General features: G+C 44.8%; 1 protein-coding gene across 1 annotated transcript; it reads left to right on the top strand.

The window, feature by feature from the left end:
* Positions 1-356: 356 nt before the first annotated feature.
* LOC129238075 (uncharacterized) lies at positions 357-24,604 on the top strand. The gene is made up of 8 exons (XM_054873113.1): positions 357-569; positions 3,183-4,804; positions 15,794-17,301; positions 17,399-17,755; positions 20,630-20,831; positions 20,954-21,117; positions 21,177-23,448; positions 23,506-24,604. The coding sequence occupies exons 1-8, from the start codon at positions 357-359 to the stop codon at positions 24,530-24,532; spliced, it is 7,365 nt and encodes a 2,454-aa protein (XP_054729088.1). The 3' UTR covers positions 24,533-24,604.
* The last annotated feature ends 1,295 nt before the right edge of the window (positions 24,605-25,899 follow it).

The following is a 25,899-nucleotide window of genomic DNA, read 5'->3' as shown; positions in this document are numbered from 1 at the left end:
GTACTGTCTCCGCGAAAATATAACCTAAATTGTTTTGGCTAATTTTAATTAAAGTCATTTAAGATTAATTTGTGTACCGTTTTCGTTTTATATGCTTCATTAATTCTAGTTACTTATTTGAATTATTTTCCGCGCTTCTGTAATAGATGGTCACCAATTGTAGTAGACGAGAATTTTGCAAGGATTTCAGCTGTCACAATATGCCATTTCTTTTGTGAATGTATTCTCGACTACAACAATAATTGTGTAAACGAAGAGAAAAGGGAATTGGAGGCTCAGTTGGAAACCATCCCCAAGGCAATGACATATACCCAAAGCTAGAGGAAGGTATGGACAAGGAAAATGCACAAAAGAGAATGGCTGAGAGGCAGAGCATAAGAAATATAACAACCCAACCACCCACCGACAAAAGCGGAAACCGTAGCGTAGGAATGCTCTCGCACACGCACACAACCCCAGCAAGCAGCACCATCACTAGCACCATCACTAGCACCAACACCAGCACAAGGCCAACAACGCGGCTAAAATGCGAACACGAACACACAACAAACAGCAAAGCACAACAAACCGTAAAGCATCCTGCGAAGGGAGTCACGAAACGATGAGCACTGAGTGGAACTACAACGCACACATCCACATACACATGAAAACAATGCTAACTTATTGCGCGCGGGTGGTTGGCGCTTAACGTAGAGCACAACGAGGTGGCGCGGCGCAGGCAGTGGTAAATACTTGTGCGCGATGCTTACTACTCGGGCATAAAGCAAACTTCGATTTATGACCAACACATGGAAAAGTTATGCGCGAGAGCAAATGAGCGAACGCGCGTATACAAAACGTAGCGACGGCAAAGGATACAAATGGAGGATAGACGATAAGGAATCGCGCACTCAATGAAAGGGTGGAAGGAGGATAAGGAGCACGACGACGACAATGAATATAGCGCGACAACAGTGACCACCCCACAGCGAACACCAACGCCAACAAACATAATTCAACGATTCGTTTGATTGTGCGAATCTGGCGGCAGCTGAGCGGCGCGGTGTTGGCGAAAAGTGGCGAATGAAGCGGCGCTGGACGACGGCACGGCGGAAACACTGCGCGTTGGACAGCGGGCGCAGCGCGAGAGCACGCGTCGTGCGGGTAGAGAGGAAGGCAAATAAACTTTCGCACTGACAGCAACTTTCAGGCAACATAAATAAAAAAGTTTTTCATTCCGACGACTGCAAAACGGCGAATGACACGAAATACCGAAAGAAAAAATTTCCCAGCCATACAGTTGAAAAGCGACGACTTTAAATGTAGATTTATTGGTGTGAAAAAATAGCAAAATATCGAATAGTGAATACATTTTAGAAATAAATAAAAATGAAAATTAATAAAATATTGTAAAATCGGGTGCGTATGGAGTGAATAATGATGATGAAGCAAATAATTCGTGGCTAGGAAGACGAGTGCTTTCGCGAACAAAGAACCTGGTTGCTAGCAGCAGGCAGGCTGGCAGGCAGGCAGCCGCAGGCGATGAGACAGTAAAGCAGTGGAGCGAAAATTTTTTTCTGATTCGACCACATCGGGCGACGATAGATAAAAATTTATTTTATTACGGCGGCAAGGACTTCGCAAATAAAAAATTATTTACAACAATCAGGTATGCAAATAGTGAACCTTGGCCCAGCCAATGCGATGGTGTGGCAGCCATAATGCACAGCGGAGACGGGGGAGTGCAAAGGAAATAGCGACAGCATTGTTGGTGTTAGCACATTTGGACTCCTGCGCGAATTTATGGGCGTTGTTGGACGTGAAAAATGACGCGACGGTTGTGTGGCAAGGAAATTGCGATATTCCAAAAGAAATTCAAATAAACTGAAAGTATTCTACTAAAATACTTAGCAGTGAAAAAAATCTATATCAAACGGAGAAAAATCGTAGAAAACGGAAGTGAAGGCGGCGGCGTAGTGTTTGGGTGATCGTCACTTAGTGGCCAATGGGGGCGCTGGTGCCGACGTTTGCGAAAGCCATAACAGCAGCGAAGGTGCCACCAACCAACACCCCAGCCTTTTAGGGAGTGTTCGTAAAAGTAGCAGGCACATGCAAAGACACAATCATAGACATAACCAAAGTTAGAGGCAACACTAGAGCCACTGCCAGAGATAGAACAGCCGTCGCCACCGCGCCACCGCGAAGGCACAACGCAGCGCCCGCACGACAAGGCAACTCTGAACACCCTGCACAAGCCAAAGTGCAGAGTCTGTAGCTCCTCCGTGCGCCTGCTGCGCGGTTGGCGTCGCCTTACGCGCCGTATTGCGCGGATCGAAGCATCGCGGGTGTAGATATACAAAACGGAAAACAACGGGCAAAATGGAATAAAGCGAAAAAATTTCTGATTCACAATCAGAAAAAGAAACTGAAGTAGCAGTCGTAGCCGTAGCCGCGGCGGTGGCAGCAGCAGCAGCGGCAGCTGTAGCAGAAAGAAACAAGAGAGGAATCGCCAATATATATAATGGCATATGAAACTTTCTTTTTTATTTTGCATTGAGAATTCGACCGCTTTGTTGGTGTGTGCGCGCACGTGTATGTGCTTGTGCGGTGCGTATTGGTATGCGATGAACGTAGTGAGGCGCAGAAGAATAAGAGAAAGCGAATGAAAAGCAAATGTGTCGAAAACAAAAATACTGAGTGCATAAAGAACAAGTAAAAGTGAAGAAGGAAAAAAAGCGAAACAAGAAAAAGTGAGAAAAAAGCTAAGCTACGTAGGAAAAACTATGAAAGTAGAAAAGGAGGTGTGAGTGGGAGAAAAAAGTGGTAGTGATAGTGTTAGTGTTAGTGGCCCAGCACAGTGGCAAGGGACACAACGAAGAAGAAGAAAATTAACTTGCTGCGTGTGCAGGATACGCCACTTTCGAGCTTAACTTGAGCGCTGATTGATTTTTTTATGTGTGCGTGTGTGAGCGCGCAAGGAGGCAAGTGAAAGCGCAGCATTCAACGCCTGCTAAAAATAAGAAATTCTTTTAACGCGTCGCAAAGCAAAGCTTGCACGAAGCGCGTTTATAGAATTCAAAGCACAAATAGCAAATAATTGTTGAATTGTTCAAGTGAAACTGTGCGCGAACGCTACAGTAAAATTCGCGTCGAATTCTTATAAAAAGTGTAGCCCTTAAATAGCCAAAGTGACGCGCACAAAGCGAAAAGCGTTGCCAAAAGCAACAAAGCCGGCGAAGTCGCATGCCGCAACACTACGCAGCGCGCAACGCAACGTGGCCGATGCGGCCAGCGAAGTACCTAAAGCGAATGCGGCCGACTTCAGCGCATTCGACTTTAATGACAGCTCCGATAATTCCGATATACAAACGCGCCCGCCTTCCTACCTCAGTCGCGCAAATGTGCAAAACAACACCAGCAGCGGCAGTGGCTGCGGTGGCGGTGGCGGCGGCGGCGGCAGTAACAACAATAACACCAGCAACAGTATTAGCAACGCCAATAACAACAACAGTAACTCCAACACCAACACCAGCAATCGGTTGACGAATAGCAACAATTTAGCAAACAACACCAACAATAACAACAACAACAATGCCAATAGCCGTGCAGCAGAAACGGCGTGCATCGACAGCTGTCGCAACCACACCGCTGATGAAGCGCCCAACCTCAACGGCGCCATGGAGCAGGATGATGAGGAGGATGACGAAGAAGAAGACGATGAGGATGAGGCGGATGAGCAGCATGCTGAGCCTGCACGTGGAAATGAAGAGGAAGAAGGCGACGATGCGGATGAAGCGGAAGAAGGCGACCAGGTTGCCGCTATTAATACCAACGCGGAACAGACGCGCGCTGCGGTCAGCAATGCATTAGGCAATGCAGCTCACGACAATGGCAGGTTTCCTGAAGCGCCAAATGCGTCCACTGCTGCGAAGGCCACATCTCTTGGTACGCTAAGCAATGCGTGTAATACCAATGGTGCTGGCAACGACGAAGACGATGACGATGATGATGATGATGACAACGGCAACAACAGCAGACACAGCCATAGTAGCAGCGCGCACAATGACAACAGCAACGCCAGCAGTGATGACATGCTTTGTCATGGTATGCGCGACTTGGGTGGTATGGGTGTCAGTGACAACCAACGCTCAACGGCCAACACAAGCAGTAACCATCACAACAACAATAACAACAACACCGCGGATGCACTGCTAATGGCTGCAATTGCCAATGCGAGCGCCAGCGGGACAAGTAATGGTGGCGCCGCGAGCGATATGTGTGGCGCAATGCCTACAACTGCCACAACAGAGTCGAATAACCAATGCGCGGTAACAAGCGGTGCCACTGGCGTTGGCACGCTTTTAGATGGCGTTTCGGCTGCGAGTAACGGCAACAATTGCAATGAAATCGCACGCAGCAGTAGTGCTAGTTTGAGCAACAATAGCTCGTCTGCTACGGCGTTAGGAGGTGGCAGTGGTGTTGGTGGCGATGCGAACAGTATTGGTGGGGGCGGTGGTGGCAATGGCAGTATTTGTGGTGGTGTTAGTGGGGTCGGCGGCGGTGGTGGTATCGTGAGTGGCATTGGTGGTGAGAGCATGTGTGGTGGTGCGCCAAGCGAAGCAGGCAGCGCTGCTGGCACAACGGGTTCGGGTCATAGTGAGCGGAAAAAGTATCGACATCAAAACTATAGTAAAAACATTTACATCGGCACCAAGAACGCTGAAAAGTGGGAACACACGCGAACGCGCCTGCAATTCAAGAACGATGTGGAGTTCGTGACGTACTTGTTGAATTTGGCCGACAACGATACGGAGCGTCTAGCCAAGTGAGTATTAAATTATGGGGATGTATTTGAGAATATTTTATTTACATTAAGACAAAAACTGTTTGAGTTTTCATGCAATGACTACATGAACTCAAATAATGAAGTTTATGAAGTGCCGAGAAAATAATTTTTAATAACAGAATTTTGAATTTTCGCACCACTTCATCTTCTTCTTCTTGATGTGCGCGATAACCGCTTACGCGATTTTGGCCGAGTTTAACAAAGCGCGCCCGTCGTTCATTTCTTGGGTTAACCGGCGTCAGTTGGACACTCCAAGTAAAGCCAAGTCCTTCTCCACCTGATCTTTTCAACACAGAGGAGACCTTCCTCCTCCTCTGCTACCATCTCCTGGTACCGCAACGATTACTTTCAGAGCCGGAGCTTTTGTATTCATTCGAAGGGCATAACCCAGCCAACGAAGTCGCTGGATCTTAATTCGCTGCGCTATGTCTATGTCGTCGTATAGCTCATACAGCTCATTGTTCCGTCGCCTGCGATATTCGCCGTCACCAACGTGCAAAGATCCAAAAACCTTCTGCAAAATATTTCTTTCAAATTCACTCTCTATGGGACTGCCATCGGATGTTGTCATCGTCCAATGTTCCGCGCCATACGTTAAGACGGTCATGATGAGAGCCTCATAAAGTGTTAGTTTTCGTTAGATATTCTTCTTTTTTTCTTAAAATGACAGTCCTGGGCGGACCACTGCTTCCGCATGATTATCAATCCGAGGCTTTTGTTGCGGCTTCGTGACAATAAGTTTCTGGTAGGAGGTTGTCGAACTCGAGACCCTTGTCCATCTCCGGACGGTGTTCACCTTGCTTTATTTGTTCGCTTACTCTCCACTGGAATTTTCCATGCGATGATGGCCCACCCAGTCTCAAGTAAAGGTTAAAAGCACCATCATTTCGTAAGATCAGCTATCCCTACCCTTACGTTAGATATTTCGTACTAGAAGGCCGAAAAAACTAGTCCCCAAAGTGATTTCCGAAGCTTTGCACTACCATTAATTTTTAACCGGTTAAAACCCAATTGGACATCGGTCTAAATCTAAATGATCAGCTTAGTCAGGGCGTGATCTGCTATTGCAGTTGTAACTGTACTGAGCAGGATAGGATGCCTAAAAATGGAACACCATAACGAATCTAGGTAGGTAGGTAAGTGCAATGGTTGAAGTACCTTACTGACACATCCCAAGTAGCGCTGCTTCTGGAGATTAAATGGTAAACCCAGCATCTAATGACCGGCGAGCACAGCTATAAGTTTGAAAATTGAATGGCGTGGAGTTCCCAGGCCTATCTGCGTCCCACGCCTGTTGTACTGGGTTCATAGGATACGAAATACCATAGGATCGGAATAACACACGAAGAAATGGAGCTCCGTCTGATCTGTGCTTTCCTGAAAAATAAGTTGTGCTATTCCCGTTTCTCTGAAACTCATCAGCAACTTCATATCCCTCTATGTTTCTATGTCCAGAAACCCAGATTAGAGAAATGTTACCTTTACACACAAGAGATTTGATCTCCTCCTTGGAGTTGACCAATTTGTGTCGTCAGAACCTTAACTGCAGCTTGACTATCGGATGTTGATATCTTCCTCCCTCCCGCGAATAACAGTCTCGGTACAAATATTCTCCTCGATCCAATCCAGCCTACTTGAAAAGATTGCTAGAGTAAGATCTGCACGTAGTTAACTGCCCAAAAATGCTACCCCGTCCATTAAAAGATTACCTCCGGACACCAAACTTCTTTAACCTGATTGCTCTTTGAACAGCGATGGAAATAGCGAGAAATTCAATGGGAAATAAATATAATACAAAAAGACATTAACGGCAGCACTGGGAAAAGTTCTACATATTCCGGAGCACTCCTTTGAACCCTCTGCTGTTTAGTGAAGAGCTTCCCACCAAACCAAGCATCCGTACATTAAAATTGGCAGAACCTACGTTGCACATCCAGACACAGACTTGTGATTTGAGTCCCAATTTTTTCCCCAGCATAGATTTGAAAGAATAGAAAGTTATGTTGGTCTTCTTTATTGGAGCTTGATGACTTTCGCCCCTTCTGCCACCGCATTAACTTCCCTACAGCCTAGCAGGGATGAGATTCAGAGACAGTTAGTATTTCCAGCTCTAGTCTATCTAAAGCAGTGCCAATCGACTCCGGCATAACATTATTAAAAGCACCCTCTTTGTCTATAAAAGCCGCCTAAGTGAATTGTTTGCGTTCCACAGATTTTTCCACAGTCCCTACTACCTCATGTGAGGCTGTTTCCGTGGATTTTCCCTTCAGGTAAGCATCATGCGCTGGAGATAATTTGAATTCAATGTGCTCTCGGATGTGATAATCGATCAATCTCTCAAACACCTTAAGGATTCATGAGGTAAAACTTATAGGTCTGAAGTCCTTGGCCAAATCGTCAGGCCTTCTTCCTGCTTTGAGTATGAAAACAATCTTCGCTTCCTTCCAGTTGGCGGGGGACGTAGTTAAATTGTCAATCAATTTTTCTCCTACACGTAAACTCCTCTGCATTGAGTTTCAGTCCTCATGAGAAGCCACAAGAACTACTTTTCATTATGTGAGATCATTAAAATGTCTTCGAACCGTGATTTAGTATCTGATAAGAGTCTAAACTAACACTAGGCATTAGTATTTCAATGGAATCACGCAGTGATCGCTCAATCTAAACCTAGTAAGCAGTGAATTGTGACTTACACCTTTTTTCATCGACTTTTGACGAGATTCGTCTTGTTATCTGCCACTAAGGTCAATAACTTCCTTTACTAGCTCATCCGTGGTGCTTGTGATGTTGAGTAATAGGTCAACTTATTCAGGGTGTTCATCAAAATCTTCAACAGCTACCTTCGGGGTGGCGCCAGCATAAAATTATTTGCCATATCAGTGCGACATAATTTCAGGCTTTTTTTTCTCAGAGGTGGATAAAATCGAGAATGTCAGAAACATCATCAGAGGTGCCGTCACACGAGCGGTATGTGGATCAGGCTCCCACTAACACTATAGAATTTCTCCCCTATCATCTATATTATTTCTACCCTGCTACTGCTAAAACCATTTTATCAAGGTACATCAGGTACCTGCGTCCAGGTTCCTCTTCTAGTTGCGTATGGGGGTTATACGCTTTCTGTAGCCTCCATTACTACTTTGTGACCGATGAGCCATCGGAAAGTTGCAATATCGTTGCTCGATATCGACTTGTCGTCTGTTTGGGTTCGTCATTAGGATTACCTCAGACGTTTGTGCTTGTGGTCTGATCGTAAATATAGTCACCTCTACAGGAGATCTGCTTCAACTTGACTTCTTTGGATGACGCATCTGTTGGGTGTTCTAGATCGGTCGCAATCGCCTTGCTTCCGCTTTGCTCTCCCATCCTAGGTTTCCAAGTTTTATTACAATCCTTGCTGAAAACTCTTTTACTGCTTCCCATTTCACTACCGAGTTCAGCATTTGTGTTACCAGGTTATCTGCTGTGGAGACGATGCCGAGAAAATCTGGCGCAATAGGAAGTCACGTGTTCTGTACTATTATCTTCCCTGTGACATTCTGGTCAGGTCTAATTATCTGCTAGATTAAATTGGTGGATCTACGCAAGAAACCAATCAAGTTCGCTAAGAATCCGGGTTAGAAAGAAATCGGCATTTTAGGCCGGGTTCTTTTGAAAGATGTGTCTTTAAAAAAAACATTGCATTCGGGATAGCAACATCATCTGTTCTATTTTCAGAGGCTTATTTACCTACTCTGGTAATTTTCGAAAATTTGCGAGTTTTTGCTACTTTCCTCTATGCGAACGAAGCCAACTAGGCACACAAAGTGAGGCCAAGTCTTTTTCCACTTCATCTTTCCAACAGCGCCTCTTTCCTCTGCTACCACCAGCAGATACCGCATCAAATACTTCCAATGCTGAAACTTCTGTGTATGTACATTCGGACGGCATGATCTAGCCAGCGGAACCTACATACTCCCGAATGGCACCAACCCATTCAGCTACGGTGGCCGGACATAAAACACCAAATTAGCCAAGCAATGACAAACCTCCAAATCTCCGAATCACAAATTTAAGCAGAAGTTCGGCCACATATTCAGTTAAAGATGTACGCGCCAATATACTTATATTTCTGGATTTGGACGCGTTTAGTGTTGCCAGGCGCCATCTGAAAATTTGGACCAATCTTTCAGTTAAATTGCAAACTATTCAATTTAAAACCTTTTTAACTTCAAAAGGTATGATATCATGTCGTTTAATGCTTGCCATATTCGAATGTACGAGGGTTGCTATTTATATTTCTGAACTTGGGAATTTCTTGTGTTGTCAGGTGCCATCTGTATTTCCCATAGGAACGATTCGCATATTTTTCCAGAAATGCCCTCAGAACATTTTGATGTGTGAGACGTATTCGTGCACCATACATTAGGACGGACATGAAGAGACACTTATAAAACGTGGGTTTTGTTCGTCGGTGGAGAGGACTTCTCTTTCCAATTACTTACTTAGTACAAAGTGCCACTTTTTGGCAAGAGAGATCCTCATTAAAATTTCAGGGCTGGCATTATTAATAGTGTGAACGTGAATTTCCAAATGAACGTCCTTTACTGCTTCAATGAGACGATGAGCTGGCTAGACAGGGGACTCTCGAGACGGTTTCATCACAGAGGATTTTTACTGAAAAGATGGGCCTCGCGTCAACTCAGCGAGCGCTGGGCTAGTGCGCAAACGAGCAAAGTCGAGAGATCCTTTTGTCCACGGGTAAATCGGGGGCGCTCGAGGGAACTTCTAAGGCTAACAAAGCCGCAGGTCTCGAATTTGGTAGGTATCCGCACCGGACATTGTACGTTAGGTGTCCGTGCGGTGAGCTTGGACTGCCTTTCTGCAGAAGCTGTCTTGATGACGAGGTGAAATCATCTCAGAACTTTCTTCTCTGCTGCCCTGCTTTCATCGGGCAAAGGCTTAGACATCTCGGCTCACACTTTTTCGCTACACCTGTGGGTATTGCTTGTTTTAATATCACACATTTGGTGAAATTCACTAGTAGCTGGAAGCTGTTAATACAGATGTAAATCGCCACTGTTAGTCGTCATCCTTTAATCCAAAGCCCCTTCTTCCTTTTCTTCCAGCTATCTGGTAACTTCCCTTCACCTTTTCCCTTCACTCCCCCTGTAAGGTATCACAACTAACAAATTTTAAGTTTTTGCCCAAGTGGGCCCCTAGCTAGGGCAGCCATTTAAAAAGCCATGAAAAAGCTCCTCATAAAAATATCTGCCATTCGGAGTCGCCTTGACACTGTAGGTCCCTCCATTTTGTGGAACAACATCAAGACGCACACCACAAATAAGAGGAGGAGCTCGGCCAAACAACCAAAACGGGTGTACGCGCCAATTATATAGATATATAACCTAACCTAACCTACTGCTTCACATTTATAGGCTTGATATGTGATTCCATATATGCTTCGCCCAACCTCGAATCTAGAGGATTGTATCCCTAAACCTAAAAAGTATCTCAATTCTTCGCTTTGGCTACATTGCAAATACTAACAAAGTTGTCTCGGGCCAAGCTAAACGCCTATCCAAGTTAGCAGCCGTAAAATTTGTTACTGCACGGCGGCAATGCCAACTGGCTTCAACAATTGTTGAGGGCGCTGTCATGACTTTGTGGAATATAGCGAACGCAAAGAGGGGCCAGGGGTCGAGACAGAGGTTAAGAGCTGCACCACTTCAGGTAGCTGACGATTGCAGTCGCAGTTAGTTATGTACGCACGCTTGTTGTTGTCGGTGCAATGCTGGTGGTCCCATAGCACAAACACAACTGTACACAAGCCGTTCCGTTTTTTGTTTTGTTTTTGCTTTCGAATGCCGTTGTCGTGCTTGGATAAGCCCGTAGAGCACCATAAAAGTTGGAATGTGCAGATTGCACACGCTTATGCAACTTTTGAATTTGAATTTCCACCATTTTTTTTTTTTTTGCGATTTCTGCCTTTCGCCAAAAATCAGCTACCGCAGAGTCGTATGCGAAAGAGCAAACTTGCAGGTGCATATGTATGCACTAAGTGTCTATATATGTGTGTGTTCATAAGTGTATGAGTAGATAACGCACATGGGCACAGGAGTGCATGAATGCACTTGCATATGCATACAATTGGAGTGGTCGGGTGTGAGCGGGTGCAAAACTGAGGCTAAGCGGCTATAAGTGTGTGCTTGTAGTTGCACGCCTGCATGTAGTTGGTTGCCTTAACGAGCTCGTACGCCCTGTAGGGCCATGCAAGTGCGCACGCAATGCCTATGACGACTGCCAGCCAACGCTTCTTGCCCAGCGCTGACGTTGCATGGCAAATTTTGAAGAAACGTAAATGTTTGTATGTCAGCGCACATTTTGTTCGTGCACACCAAGCAACGCATATTCGCATACAAGCAATACACTGCGGACTGAGCTATACATACACACATATGCACACTAACAATGCAACAAACACACACACACACATGCGTCCTATGGTTCTATGTCGTTTCGTTATTTAGCTGCCTCGTGTTTTGTATTTCCGCTTCCGCTAACACGCTATCAGCACGCATTCAAAATCACATGAGATTACACATACGCACATAAGTACATACATACAAGCACACACACACACATGAACCAATACGAATATGTGAGTGTAGGCACACTTTGCAACCACTCACACGCAGCCACACGGCATTACTTTATACTTCGCGGGCATATCGAATCTTATAATGCCGTACATGCACGAATTTCGCACACATTCCTGCATCGGTGTATGCTCGGTGCTTGTGCATATGTATGTACGCATCTATGCATTCGGTTGGCAAAGTGGCGGCAATGCTTTTGTCGCGCACAAACCATTCGCGCATGAATCGCCTTTTATGTTGTCGCTTTTGTGCATCTCCTCTTATTCATTCCCATTTCTTTTATTTTTTATTTTTAATTTTTGCTTTTTTAGTCTTTTTTTTCTTTTTTTGATTTTGAACACCAACCAAGTGAGCAGCCATAACGGTTTGTTATGGATATTCGAAGTCATTATGCAGGCATTGGCGTATCGTTGCAACGGCATACATTGAAAGCATTCAAGCATCCAGTAGAATTCCTGAAATGGCGCAACGATGGAGCCTGCAACTGTTGGATAAACTTGAAGTGAGAGTGTCTTTGCCCACTAAAGCCTTTTTCAACAAAAAAGGAAATACAGATAAAGAAATAGGTGAAGAAAATAAAGATCGAAATAGATAAAGAAATAAAGTCTCACTCGCGATTCGCTCTTGTTGCAGAATAGAGCTACATATACCTTCTATGATATACGTAAGTGCATCTGAAAGGGCCAGATCCAGGTTGCAGACTTTTATTTAAACAAAAATCAATAATTATATTAATAAGTCAATCAATCATATATTCGCCGTTGCCGTTTACAACCTCTTCTCACCTCTCGATCAATTTGTTGATGCCGTTCCGCCAAAAATCGCCTAGTCTGGTGTTAAAGATGTTGTTGAGCCAGTTTTTAAGGACCTTTTTGTTATCGAAGGTAACGACCTTCGGTAGATGCAGGTCCGGAGAATACGGCGAATGCTGAAGGACTTCCCACTGGCGTTGTCATGAAGGAGTATGGTTTGACCATGTCGATCAGGTATTTTCAGTCCAATAGCCTCATTCACGCGCTACAGCTGGGCAATGTAGAGCTCCTTGTTGACCCTGGCATTCTTTTCGATCATTTCCCAGTACACAATGCCCTCCCAGTCCCACCAAACACACATGCTGATATCCTTTCGTTGAGCTCGTAAGGCACCCAGACTCCCAATCTTTCAGTAAATCCCTTTAAATGAGGGTGATTGGGAATCGTTTTATGATCGCAGTTCATTTTTTCCGCCCATTTACAACTGGTTTGGTGGCCGTTCTCCTTCAAAAGTGATGTGAGACATTCTTCGTCGAATTCAGAAGGCCTTCCGCCGCGGAAGTGTCATCGACGTGAAAGTCGATATTTTTGAACTTTGCAAACCATTTTCGTGCTGTAGACGCGCCTATGCCCCCATCTCCATACACGTCGCAAATATCCCGGGCTTTTTCGGCAGCTTTTTAGCTTCGGTGAAAAGCAGAGAAGAGCAGGTGTCGAAAATGTTTTGATTTTTGCCTCCTGGGTATTCCATTTCTAAGCCTCAAATAGGGATAACTAATTGGAAGGCATGCAAATAGATTGGGGGTACCACATAATGACTTTTGTCGAAGCTATCAAGATACTGAAGAATAGAAACACCTCCTGGACTTCCCACGCTCGGAAGCGCCTTTTTACAGCACTGAAGAGGACTCATAAATAGGGTTGCTGAAATTAACAAAATTAATAAAGTAAAGGACGAGACCCCATGTTATCACAATAGGACTATTCAGGCCATTCGGAAGGCAGCCGCTCAACCTAACCTAACTTACTACCTGAACGCATCGGCCTCATTCCAGAATTCACACAAGAAACTGATAAAGGAATACCGGGCGTATATTGCTATGCCATAAGCAATTAGATTGCGAACGTTGCACTTGACTCAAAAACCCACGTCTGCTCCGTTTGCCTTTGTCCCGGTACTATCGCAAGGTATTTTCTTATGGAGGGAGAGCGGCCTATTGCCTTTCTTCGAAAATTTGCACAGCACAACTTTGTCATGGTTTTATTTGCCATATTACAACATCCAATGCGGGAAAATGGAGTTGGTGATACGAATACGCAGCCTATCCCTCCTTACTGTTATCCTCACGTGGTAGCCCCTGTTTAAAACGGAGGAGCCTCTGACGACCGAGTAACTTTGCCATCTGTGATGGAGGAAATGCTATTGATTAAGCCAAAAATTTTGCCAGGAAGTCTGGTGGCTTTAGCCGATACCTCACCACCAGAATCTCGACTTTTCAAACAGGTGGCAACCCTCCTCAATATATAACTTCGAACTTTCTCTTCGTCGATACAAACCATTTGACATTTCAAACGGGTGGCAACCCTCCTCAATATCTAACTTCGAACTTTCTCTTCGTCGATAAAAACTATTTGATACCCCTATTTTAATAGTTCATTTAACTTGTGTAAAAATAAATTAAATTCGACTTCTCAAACAGGTGGCAACCGTCCTCAAAATATAACTTCGAACTTTCTCTTCGTCGATGCAAACCATTTGACAGCCCTATTTTAAAATTTCATATAACTTGCGTAAAAATAATTTAAATTCGACTTTTAAAACAGGTGGCATCCCTCTTCAAAAGAAAGTCCTCAGGGAAGCGAGCCCTTTGACACCCATATTTTAATACAATATTTGATATAACTTCACTAAAAATATATTAAATTCGACTTTTCAAAGAGGTAGCAACCCTTTTCAAACTATAGTTTTAAACCTCTTCCCAATTATCTTTCCCCACCCAGGTAAAGAGACCCGACGAAAACCAAAAATCTCAGTATTAGGGATGAAATCTTGAATTGCAGCATACATTTTCGAATTAGAAGAACCAAAATATTGTGTGCTGCTCATTGAATTTCATACCTCTGCATCTGCTTGAGATACTGAGTAAGATCAACTCTTCATAGAAAGAGGTTTAGTAAAAACACGTTTCATTTTTCAACCCTAATAGGCTTTAGTTTCATCAATGACATCTTCATCTGACACAAATCTCTTCGATCTGAATAATTTCTTCATGTATGACAACTGAAAATAGTCGCAGGGCCTTCATGAGGAGGCAACTTATAGCCCAACTCATGTAATTTTGCCACTACGACTGCGTACTAAAGCACTGATGCCTTGTCTGGTAGAAGAGAACTCTGCCATTCCAAATGCTGTAGTTTTTTCTTTACTGTATTTAATGTGAATAACGCTCTGTGCATCTCCAAAAGCATTCGTCCTGATTTTGCTTCACCTTGACCGTCTTCGGCTTTCATTCACCATGAGACTGTCACGACTGCTACTTAATCTCGCGTGTGCTTCTTCATATCCAAAGATTTATCCATGTAACTAATCCATGTCCCCTTTAAGTTCGCATACTTTCTTCACTTTTTTATGTCTTTATTCACCCATCCTCATGGGGCTGGTGAATGGTAACGCCGGTAAAAAGATAATACAGAAGGTATTTCTCATATGGAACTGTTTTCAATTAAAAAAATCACAAATTTCGTAGGGCACAAATGTGGCAAAGAAGGCATCTCCAATACAGGATTTGAAAAGCGCAAACATGAATAAATTAAAAACTATCCACAACTTTTCAGTTTAACCAACTACACCACGAGTGTTATCCGCCGCGAAACTTGAACTGATTTTAAAATCTTGGTACTTTCTTTTACAACCCTCCGAAATCGATCGACTGTAAAACCGAAGATGCCTTACCTGTCAACCAATCTTAAGATTGACTTCACCAAACACGATTTTTATATCATTAAAGAATGATCCTATCGTCCACAAGTATGAACAAAATTACTTGGCGACGAAATCTCTCTTCCACCGCAAATTAAAATGTGTGCTCTTTCATATAATCCGATGGGCTTCTTATCTTTCCCACTCCATCGCATCTCTTGAATGGTCATGCGCTTTCGTTCTTACGAGGACATCAATCAGTCGCCCAGAGACATTATTCACATTAATTTGAGAGGCATTCTATTTAGATGTACTTTTTCCGTTATCAAAGAGATATGGATTATACTGAAACCCATTGAAAAGGTCGGTGGCAAGAAGTGGTACGCCACATTAAAGACATGTAGAGGAAAATGCTCAGAAATTTGTATTATACTTACCCCACAATGGTTGGTGTCTAAAAACATCACAGCTAAAGCAGCTCAGCAGAGATTTTTTCTTTTTTGCCAATTATCCCACTTCAGGCCATTTTAACCAACTCTGCGCACTCCTATAATATATAATATAAAATAAAGTTAATAATGATAGTAGAGATTGAGATGCTTCTTAAAAATGTCTATTCTACTAAGTAACTTTAATATAACTTTTCTCTTTTTCACAGTTTGCCACCGCCCTCGGCGCCAACAACTCCTACTAAGAGCTTCGCCAATAATTTCAAATTGGAGCCCAATCTCAGCGTGAAGGAGTTTGGCAAAAGTCAAACAGAGAACAGCAATGAGGCAACTCCAGCACCAGCACGCAGGAAATACAAAAAGCGCGTGCAATTCAGCGATGCACTTAATGGTTTCCCGAAAATGAAGGACTTCTCGAATTTTTCCGCGAAAGCAAAGAAACAAGACCAAAAAATGAAGAGTGCAACCAGCGGCAGTGGCAGTACAAACGACACACTGCCCGAAGTGTTGGACTGCCGCATAGCAGAAAAGATCAAAAGCGAATTGGAGGAGAAGTCCGCAACGAAAATTCCACCACATCAGAATGCATTGTGTCTGAAAAAGCCGGGCGAGGGTGGGGACATGGAACAGCAGCACAACAGCGATGAAGACGAGGATGATGAAGCAGAAGCGGATACTGGCATAGGTACAGCAAGCGCAACTACTGCTGTCGCTGTCGCCACTGCTGCTACTGTTGCTGCTATCGGAGATGTAGTAGATGCCAACAGTGCAGCAGCAACACCAACCCTCTCACTCAATGCCCCATCTGCGGCGTCGACGAGCAACTTCCGAGCGCGAGTGAAAGGCAAGCGAGGCCCCAAAAACGTCTCAGCACTGCCAGTTAACAGTGCATTCAGCAGCTTGGGTACCAGCATTGCTGACGAGGAAGAAGATGAGCTCGATGGTGATACAGATGGCGATGATGACGATGAGGAAATGGACGAGGAAGCGTTGGCGCGCGAAATGAAAAACGAACAAAATTTCGTTGAAGAAGAGGACGAACACGATATTGCCTTCCGTTCGCAACAATCGTGTCGCGAATGCTCAATCACACACGACTATAAAATTTGTCCATTGCGCACAGCAATCGGTACTATCACCGATGCCGTAGATCTGGCCGAATGGATTGAACGTAAGAATCTAGAAGCTTTGGCTAAACTCAAACACGATGCACAGCGTCAAGCAAAGCAAGATCACGATCCCGATGACGAGGACATGGACGAAACATCACAAATGTCCGAGCTCGAAACGAAACCCTTGATAACGTTTGCCGAGGCATCGGTGCCAGCCGAATTCGAACTACACAATGTCGAGCCGAATGTGACAGGCGTGTTTGCGCGAACCGAAGTGCGTGCCTTCACGAAACTCGGTCCGCTAATTGGACAACCAGTACAGAGTAGCGATGTACGTGAAGGTAGTGATATGAAATGGATTTTCGAGATTTGCGAAGCAGGTGCGGAGAAGTCTGAACTGCTAGCATGTGACAATCCCAATACTTCCAATTGGTTGCGCTACATACGACCAGCGCCCACCTTCGATGAACGCAACGTAAATCTGGTCTCGATTGAACGACATGCGTTCTTTGTCACCTGTCGGGATGTAAAGAATGGCATGGAACTGCTTTATTGGAGCGACGATTGCAACACGATGTGGCGCAAAAAGCACACGGAGAAAACGAGTAATTTCATTTGAATCATATCAATGAGTTTAATTAGATCTTCCGCTCCCTCTCTCTCTTTCTCTCTTTCTCTCTCTTTCTGACCTTCTCCTTTCAGATTGTGGCGGCTGCAATTTGCGCTTCGACCATCCGCTCTACTATCGCACGCACTGCTCCATTTTCCACGATCCCTCAATGAGTCTCACCATACGCAAATACCATTGCAAAGTGTGTGGCGAGGCGGTGCTCGGCAAGGACAACATCATGAAACATGCAGCAGAGAAACACGAAGGCAAAGGCGCTTACCAATGCCAATTTTGCAACAAATTCTTCCTGCGGCTCAACTACTTGGAAATGCATCGCACCTACGGCTGTGCGGCCAATCCGAATCGTGCGCGGCCACTTTGCGATTTTTGTGGTCGTAAATTTTGCCAACCGCAAAAGCTCAAGGCCCACATCAAGCGCATGCACAGTGGTAAGAAGAAGCACAATTCATAATTTGCGGTAGACGTATGGTCGGTCACCTTGTGGCCCCACTGCTGTACACCTGTGTATATGTAAATGTATGCCAATACATACGTATGTGCAGCAGTGTGTTTGTGTTTGTGTGTCTGTGCGTATGTAGCGCTTTGCCAAACGCCTGTAGTTTGTGAGTTTGAGTTAGCGAGTGTGAGTAGCAAATGCAGAGCGAATCTCACTCAGAGTATAGCCTTAAGTATGTATGTATGTATTTCATAGTTTTATTGTTGTATGTATGCCAGTACTAATACATTCATTCCATCATTCGCTTAACATAACAAACTTTCATTATATTTTGGCATTTGTTTGAAAAATTGGACAAACATTATTCTGATAATTTCTCACATATTTACTCTTATTTTACACCCACAAAAATCTTGTTTTGGATTTTGCCGAATCTCGTCGAAATTCGTCCAAAACTAAGTTTTATTTTTTAAATCTCCTTTTAGCTAAATCCCCTTCATCCGAACTATCTCTAATATTTCGATGCTCAACAAAAAAATAAGAATTCCCAAAGCGCTTAAAAGGATCTCTATTTCAATGACGGCCTCTTCATTCGACCCAAATGGCTTATCACCAAGCCATTGCTTCATACATGGCAACAGCAAATAGTTGTAAGGAGCTTAAACCTCAGTTGAACACCTTTTTTAAAACCATTGGTTAGGCACCCGGGTCTGGCCTACTTTCGTTCTGTTCGAGGATCCCTTTTTGGATATAAACCATAAATCGTTAGAAAATTTAATTTTAGGTAGCCACCTGGAAGCTCAAGTCGTTAGCTATAAGAGAGATATGTTAAATTCTCGTTCAAAGTCGAAAAAGAGGGTCTGGTAAGACCCAGGTGCCAAACGGAGCGTTAACTTTCACGAAAACTTTGCCCATTTCCACGGTAATCGATGTGGATGACATCGCAAATTGGCTGTTTCTTGGCTTCTGGTTTACTGTGGCGAATCGGCACAAAAAATCGGAGAGGTTGTGATCAAAGATCGCCAAACGCAATACTCATCCCACGAATAGCCTTTTCAAATCCAAACGTTTAAGCAAAACTGAAATCTATGATGCAATTGATAGTCCAAAGGCCCTTTCAAATTCGAAAACCACAACTTGCGATGATCATCATCATTGTTTCCGTGAATCTTAGCGGGACATAGGGCACCAAGAATACCTACGCGCCATCTCGTCCGATCACTGGATCGCGCCTTCACCTGCTTCCAGTTTAGCCTGAGCTGAGACGTCTCGCTGTCCACAGTTCTTTTCCAAGTTTCCCTTGGCCTGACGGGCGCTCTTCTTTTCGCTGTGATTGGATTCCATTCCATTGCCTTCTTGGCTATATTACTGTCTTCCTTGCGTAAAATGTCACCAACGCACGAATGGATGCCTTCTAATCTAAATGTCTAGCGGCTTCTTGCTTACTTTTCGAGCAATTCCTTGGATGTCGTTATTTTTCGCCAAAAAAAATTCGGAATATAATCCTTAGACAGCAGTTGACAAAAACTTGTAAGCGACTAGTTATAGCGGTGGGGATTTTCCAGATAGAGCTAATGTACGACTTGAAGAGTCTAACTTTTAAACTGGAACTCAGGTTTTTGTTTCACCACACAGGGTACAACATCCCGAATGGCTTTTTCGATTCGAGAGTGTATGTCTACGTTTAGCTTGCGGATAGGTTAGTATTATACCGTAAAGTTAAGCGACAATTCTAGTGAGTAAGAATTGCGGGCTTGCTAACGCGGAAACATCTAAGTTGCACATTCAGACTTGCTAATGAGTAGCCTAGGTAGAAATATCCAAACTCATCATTCAGACTTGATAATGCATAGCCATTATGCCTAAGTATTAGCCTCACGAAAGCAGGGCAACTGAGGAGAAGACATCGAGTTGATTTCAGCTCATCATCCCCCATAGAGCTATCAGGGGAAAGACAGTACTAGAAGTTCTTTTAAGTGTCGGTTAAAACACCCACCACTAATGCGAATAGCGACCTTCTCTATAGACTCTGTATTCCTGGAAGCTAGACACGCTAGACTGACTCGAAGACCATCTATTCAAGAGCAGATCACGAAGATCTGAGGATCTTCTCTTGGTACAAATAAACCTCTTCACAAGTATCCTGCCTATCTAGCTCATCTGCCATGCATTTGACTGTGATACCGCTGTGATCTCGGAACCTTGTCAGCTTGACTGCGAAGTATTCGGCTGCGACCCAAAGGAAAGTCAGGCACTCTCCAACTAATTTCGAGCCGAACGCCTTGTTATACAAGTAAATGTTTATTTTTTTTAATGGCATTACACGAGCGAGCAGCTAATCGACTACTTCTTCCTCTTAACTGCTATGTCTTCCCTGAAAATGCCCTGTTACGATTAAGAAGCTTAAACTGAAACGTAATTGGACACTCCCAGCAGAAAACTCCTCGACCTTTATCGATCGAATCATCGTTTGACATGTCGCACCCTCCAGATAGGTCATTTGCTGTATAAGTATATCCCCTAAGTGTACCTACTTAGTACCAGTAAACATCCAATACTTTTAATTGCCAATCAAACTAATGAAATAGAATAATATAACGAGTTATGTATTTATACACTACCACTTTGTGAACTTACTAACCTCTAATTGTAGTATTTTGCATAAAAAACAACAACATATTTACCTAGATGGATAGTAGCTGCTTATGGAAAAATACTAACCCCGGTAGTCACTGCTACAGCATACCTACATAACCTAACAACATTTCGCTTTTTGTATATTATTTTTGCTCATTTTCCTTTTATTATTTTCAAAATCGCCACAATCCACCACAAAATTTCATTTTCTTCATAAATTTCATTTTAGATATGGCTGAAGTTTTACGAGATTTTCAGTGTAAATTATGTTCAAAACTTCTAGGATCACGTGCCGCACTGCAGCGCCACTCCAAGGAGGTGCACAGTCGTAACTCGACGGTGGTTAGCTGTCCTCGATGTCAGAAGCTCTTCCAGAATCGCAGTAACTTGAAAATTCATATGCTCACACATTCGGGCGTCAGGCCATTCAAGTATGTCTCGACGTTCAGTTCGAACTAACTAATAAATAAATTCATTTATGCCAAAAGATACCTCATGTCCTTATGCCATTATTTACGGATATTTTCTCATATTGTGAATGTCCATTTTGCAGATGTTCGGAGCCGGAATGTAATGCCGCTTTCACCACAAAGCAATGTCTTCAATTCCATTATAAGAAAGTGCACAACTACACACAGGAACAGATGCCGAAGATCGAACGTAGCGTTGCATACACCTTCGACGCGTATTCGGGTGGCATGAAAGTGGACTTCTTAGGTAAGTCGCTGTCTGCGCTTGTTAGTAAACCTTTTTACTCACCTTTTTCTAACACGCAGAACAAGCGCCACGGCGGCGACGCAAGAGCTTGGAAGACCAAAACTCGCGCCTAAGTTCGAGTATGCAAAGCGACACCGAATTCTCCGATGACAACATCTTCGAGGCTATCAAGAAATCTGGCAAATCGATCAAAGACTTATGTCGCAACGAGCCCAATCTCTCGCTACTCTCGTCCAAGATCTCGAGCATATTCGGTGAAAAGGTGGTGGGTAGTCGCAAACGTAAGAAAAAGAAAGAGCCACCTGCGCCAAATATGAATTTAATGGGCGCCGGCGCTGCTGGAGTAGGAGTCGGTGTAGGCGTCGGCGTCGACGGTACTGAGGAGGAGGACGAAGATGAGCATATGGAGCAGGTGCGCCGCAAACAAGCCAATGCTCAGCTTAGTCTGGTTGAGTCATTTTTGACCACGACCGCACAACGTCTCACCGCTCAGCATCAAGTGCAACAGGTGGTTGCCGCCGCTGCCGCTGTATCGGCAATGGCTGGTGCTGGAGCGGCGACAGCTACAGAGGATCCCAATAAAATGCACATGATGTCTGGGCTGAACAGCCAACATCATGCCATGGCGATGGGTGGGCACGCTGTGGCCGGCATGCTGAACGACGACGACGACGAGGATGATGATGAGGATGATAATGGGCAGGACGATCCGCATGACGGTGGACACGGCGAGCCGCACGATGACAATAACAGCTATCGCCATCATACAAGTATGAACGCCTTGGGACAGAATTTGGTTGTGAGCAAAGGAAGCAAGAAATGGATTAGCGGCGATGATCATCATCTGACGCGTGATTGCGCCGCCTCAGTGGATCGCTGTGGCATGGGTGGTGGTGTGGGTATTGGCGGTGGGGTGGGCACCGACGCGGCCGTTGCTGCTGCTATGGGTGGTGCTGCGGCTGTAGCTGCCGCATGCAGTATGACCGGAAACGGTGGTGGCGTCGGGGTTGGTGTTGGAAATGATATGGGTTTGCCGCCATTTGCGGTGCCTCCGAATGCAGTCGACGATGCCAGCAAATTGATCGGTCACAATCGGGACTTTTTGGCGCGTTTGATGAATTCGGCTAGTGCTAATCATGCGCATCATAACAATCGTGGCGAGGAAGATGAAAACTCCTCATTCCTCGATGTGGTCGAGTCCAACAATAATAACAATAATGGCAGCGGCGGTCAAATGCAGCAATATCATCATAACGGCGGCGGTGCAGGCGTGGGTGGAAGTATCGGAGCGGCTGTGAACGTCGCTAACGCGGGCAATGCCAATGCGAACAACATGGGCGGTACTGGGGCCAACAGCACACCAAGTCATCAAACCGAAGATGCGCAACTGCAAATGAATTCTTTGGCGCATTCGCAATCATTCATGAGTTCGTTTTACAACAATGCCAATGCAAGACTGAGCGGCGGAGGCAGTGCCTCCACTTCGGCAAGCATGCTCGTAGAAGCAGCGTTGAACTCCGTTGGAAATATGATCGACTCGGAAAATAATGATATGAAGGTGGCAAATGAGTCGAATATCAACACCGACAGCCCCATGAGCGCCCATCACGTGGACACGGAAGCAAATCGGTTCAGCACAGACACTGCCGCCAACCACCACTCCATCAACAGCATTGACAACCTGGAAAACGAGCTGAAGATGATGAAGAACCTCAGTAACTTCCCAATGCAAATACCACCACTGCCAATGTTTCCCAACTCAGGCAACAACATGACTCCATGCAACATATCGCCAAACGCTTCGACACCGACAAATCCTCAAAGCAACCAAAACAATAATGATGTAGATGTGGATGCTGGCTCGACGCCACGCCCACAGCATTTGAGCGGAAGCGCTGCTGATTCGGATGGCTTCTCTTCGGGACATCATCGCACACCGCCCTCGCCGCAGCCCATATCACCTGGCCGCGACTACGGTATGTTCAGTAATGCCAATGCTACAGGCGCCAATGGCACACCTGGGGGCCCAGGCACAGCTGGCAGCAACAGCAGTGGCAACAGCGTCAGCGGCAATAGCAACAATAACATATCAGCATCTTCACCTTTGCCCACGATGCAAGCGCATCGGCGCAATGCCTCCAGCGTTGGCAGCGCATATCCAGATCACGAGCTCATATCCCCCGCATCCTCGCCGTCCATACCACGATACAATTTCAACGGCGAAATGATGCGTCATAAACGCGCCGAACACGAAAGCGATAGAAGGCAAACGATTGGTCACAATCCGCATTTATCAAGCGACGAGGAGAACAGTATTATTCCGCAAAATAGGTAAGATCAATTCGTCATATATTTTATATTTAGTAACTACTATGCATATTCTCACAGCTCGGGTCAAGACATGCGTATGAAATTTTCCCAGTCGCAAATGGATCTCATGTACACAAAGTACGAGAGTATGGCCGCTAACGCCGCGAATCTCAAGTACAATAGCCAAGAGCTCGACTCGCCAGCCGACTATCGCAGCGCCAATAGCAACACCACATCCGCACCCACCGCTAACGATCTATCCGATTTGCAAGGGCTCGACATGTCACGCTCCAGTGTTAGCGCTTCAAATTACCATCACAACTTCCAACTGCCCGGTAGCGCAAGCTCAAACATACCCGGCATCGGACGTTACCATCATCACATCTACGACATACTCTCCGAGCGTGAACAACAAACGCAACAGGCACAAACACAGCAACAACAACACCATAGTTCGGCAGTGGCGGCCGCTGCAGCTGTAGCTGCACAACACCAACAGCAACAGGAGCACTCCAGTCAGCTTGTCATGCAACAACATCAATCCGCCATGCATAACATGCTTCCCGATCAACTTGGCGAGCAGGATCACGATCAGACCACTTCGGTAGACTTGAGTCGCACAGCTAATTATGTGGTGCCATCACCGCCGCAATTACCCTACAACCATCCACATCACGATATGCTACGCATGGCTTCGTTGGATTTAACGCCGAACACCAATATGTCCGTTGGCAATAATCGATCTTTCCTTTCCTCACAAATGCAACATCAGAGTCGCGAAAGCCTCGAACATCATCGTCTATTGTCCACAGTAGAACAGCATCGCATATTGGCAGCCTCCAATGTGGCTGCGGATCAGCATCGCCTACTCGTCGATCCCACCGCACATCTGTTGATGGAGCAAAACAATCGACTATTGGGCACCGATCAGTCACGACTTCTTGGCGAGACGGCGCAGAATAGGCATATGGCGCGAAGTTTTGGTGCTTATCATCAAGTAGCCTCGGGCAATTATCATCCCAGTGTACGGCCACCAGTATTGCCATCGGCAAATCATCATGCTTCCAATCCCTCCAATTATCATCCTTTCCCAGCGTACTATTAAAAGCGAGAGTAAGAGAAAGTGGTCACAGAAAAACTTTGTTTTATGTCATTCAAAGAGAACTAGTGGAATTTGAAGCACAAAGAATTTAGGTATACAATATGAATATATTTTTTCATTGTTGGGAATCAAAAGAGATGCGAGATGGAACTCTTCTTTGATTGAGTCCTTACTTCTAAATACAATCGACTGAATTCTGATTCCGAAAAATTACTTATTACTAGAAATCTGACAGGAGAGTTTCCTTCTGAAAGCTCTTGAGCCCTTTAGGCATTTTTCTTTGAGTTCATTCATTCAGAAATTGAAATTAAATGAAGAACTCCACTTGATTTCCAAAGATATAAGGACTTTTTTACAGCAGTTTTTCGATTTCCAACGATATCAGAAAACAATAGCCAACCAAGTTTATATATCCCTGCATTAATGAAGCATCGAAAGGCCTTTTCTTTCAAGCGTCGTCTTCCATGTGAAAAATTGGTTCAGCTTCGTTACTCATAATTCCATTTCTCATCTCAGTTCTCATCGCATACGTTTTTCTCCACTGGATATTTCCAAAACATGATGGCTATCACTGCTCAATTGCCACGGTTCTGTTGTTTTTGCACCGTCCCATATGATTCGACTCTTGCTAGTCCTATCCATCGCCACTTTCTGCGTTTGATTTGCCATAGGAGGGGCTCCTCGTTCGTTAATCTCCACAGCGTGTCGTTACTGACGCTGTTCGGCCAAAATATTCTACAGATGGTGCGGAGGCATTTGTTGGTGGAAGATTGTAGCCTCTGTGTGATGGTGTTAGAGACCAGCCATGTTTCACTTCCGTACAACAATACAGACTTCATACATGAGCTGAATATTCGCAGCTTAGTGCGCCTCGAGATTTGCGAACTCACGCGAACATCGCCCTTGCTTAGTTTAGCAGTTGACCTCTTCATCTGCTCCGCCATCTGCCGTGATAGTGCAGCGGAGGTAGCAGAAGCTTTCGACAGATTCAACCGGATACCCGACAGGGAACAACCTTGCCTCACGCCTCCATTGTTGGTGAATGGATCGCTGATGTTGCCGTTGTGGGGCACTGCCAGTTCGGAGTTCTCGTAAAGCGCTCAGATAAGACGGATTATCTTAGGAGGAATCCTATTTCTACTCAACGCCATCCATATAGAATCTCATTTTATTGTGTCGAATGTCTCCTTGAAATCGACGAACAGCATGTAAGGCGAGAAGCGCCACTCAACTCATTATTCTACTATGATTCGAAGAGAGTTGGCTTGATCAACACAGCTTCCATGAGCGTGAAATCCAGCTTGTTCATCGCTTAAGAAGCGTTTGATACATTGGAGTTTGCTTTGTATGATCGTGGCTAGGATTTTGTA

Source organism: Anastrepha obliqua, chromosome 2, assembly GCF_027943255.1.
Source record: "Anastrepha obliqua isolate idAnaObli1 chromosome 2, idAnaObli1_1.0, whole genome shotgun sequence".
In the NCBI taxonomy this organism is placed as follows: Eukaryota; Metazoa; Arthropoda; class Insecta; order Diptera; family Tephritidae; genus Anastrepha; species Anastrepha obliqua.
This window is presented reverse-complemented; position numbering and strand designations above follow the sequence as displayed.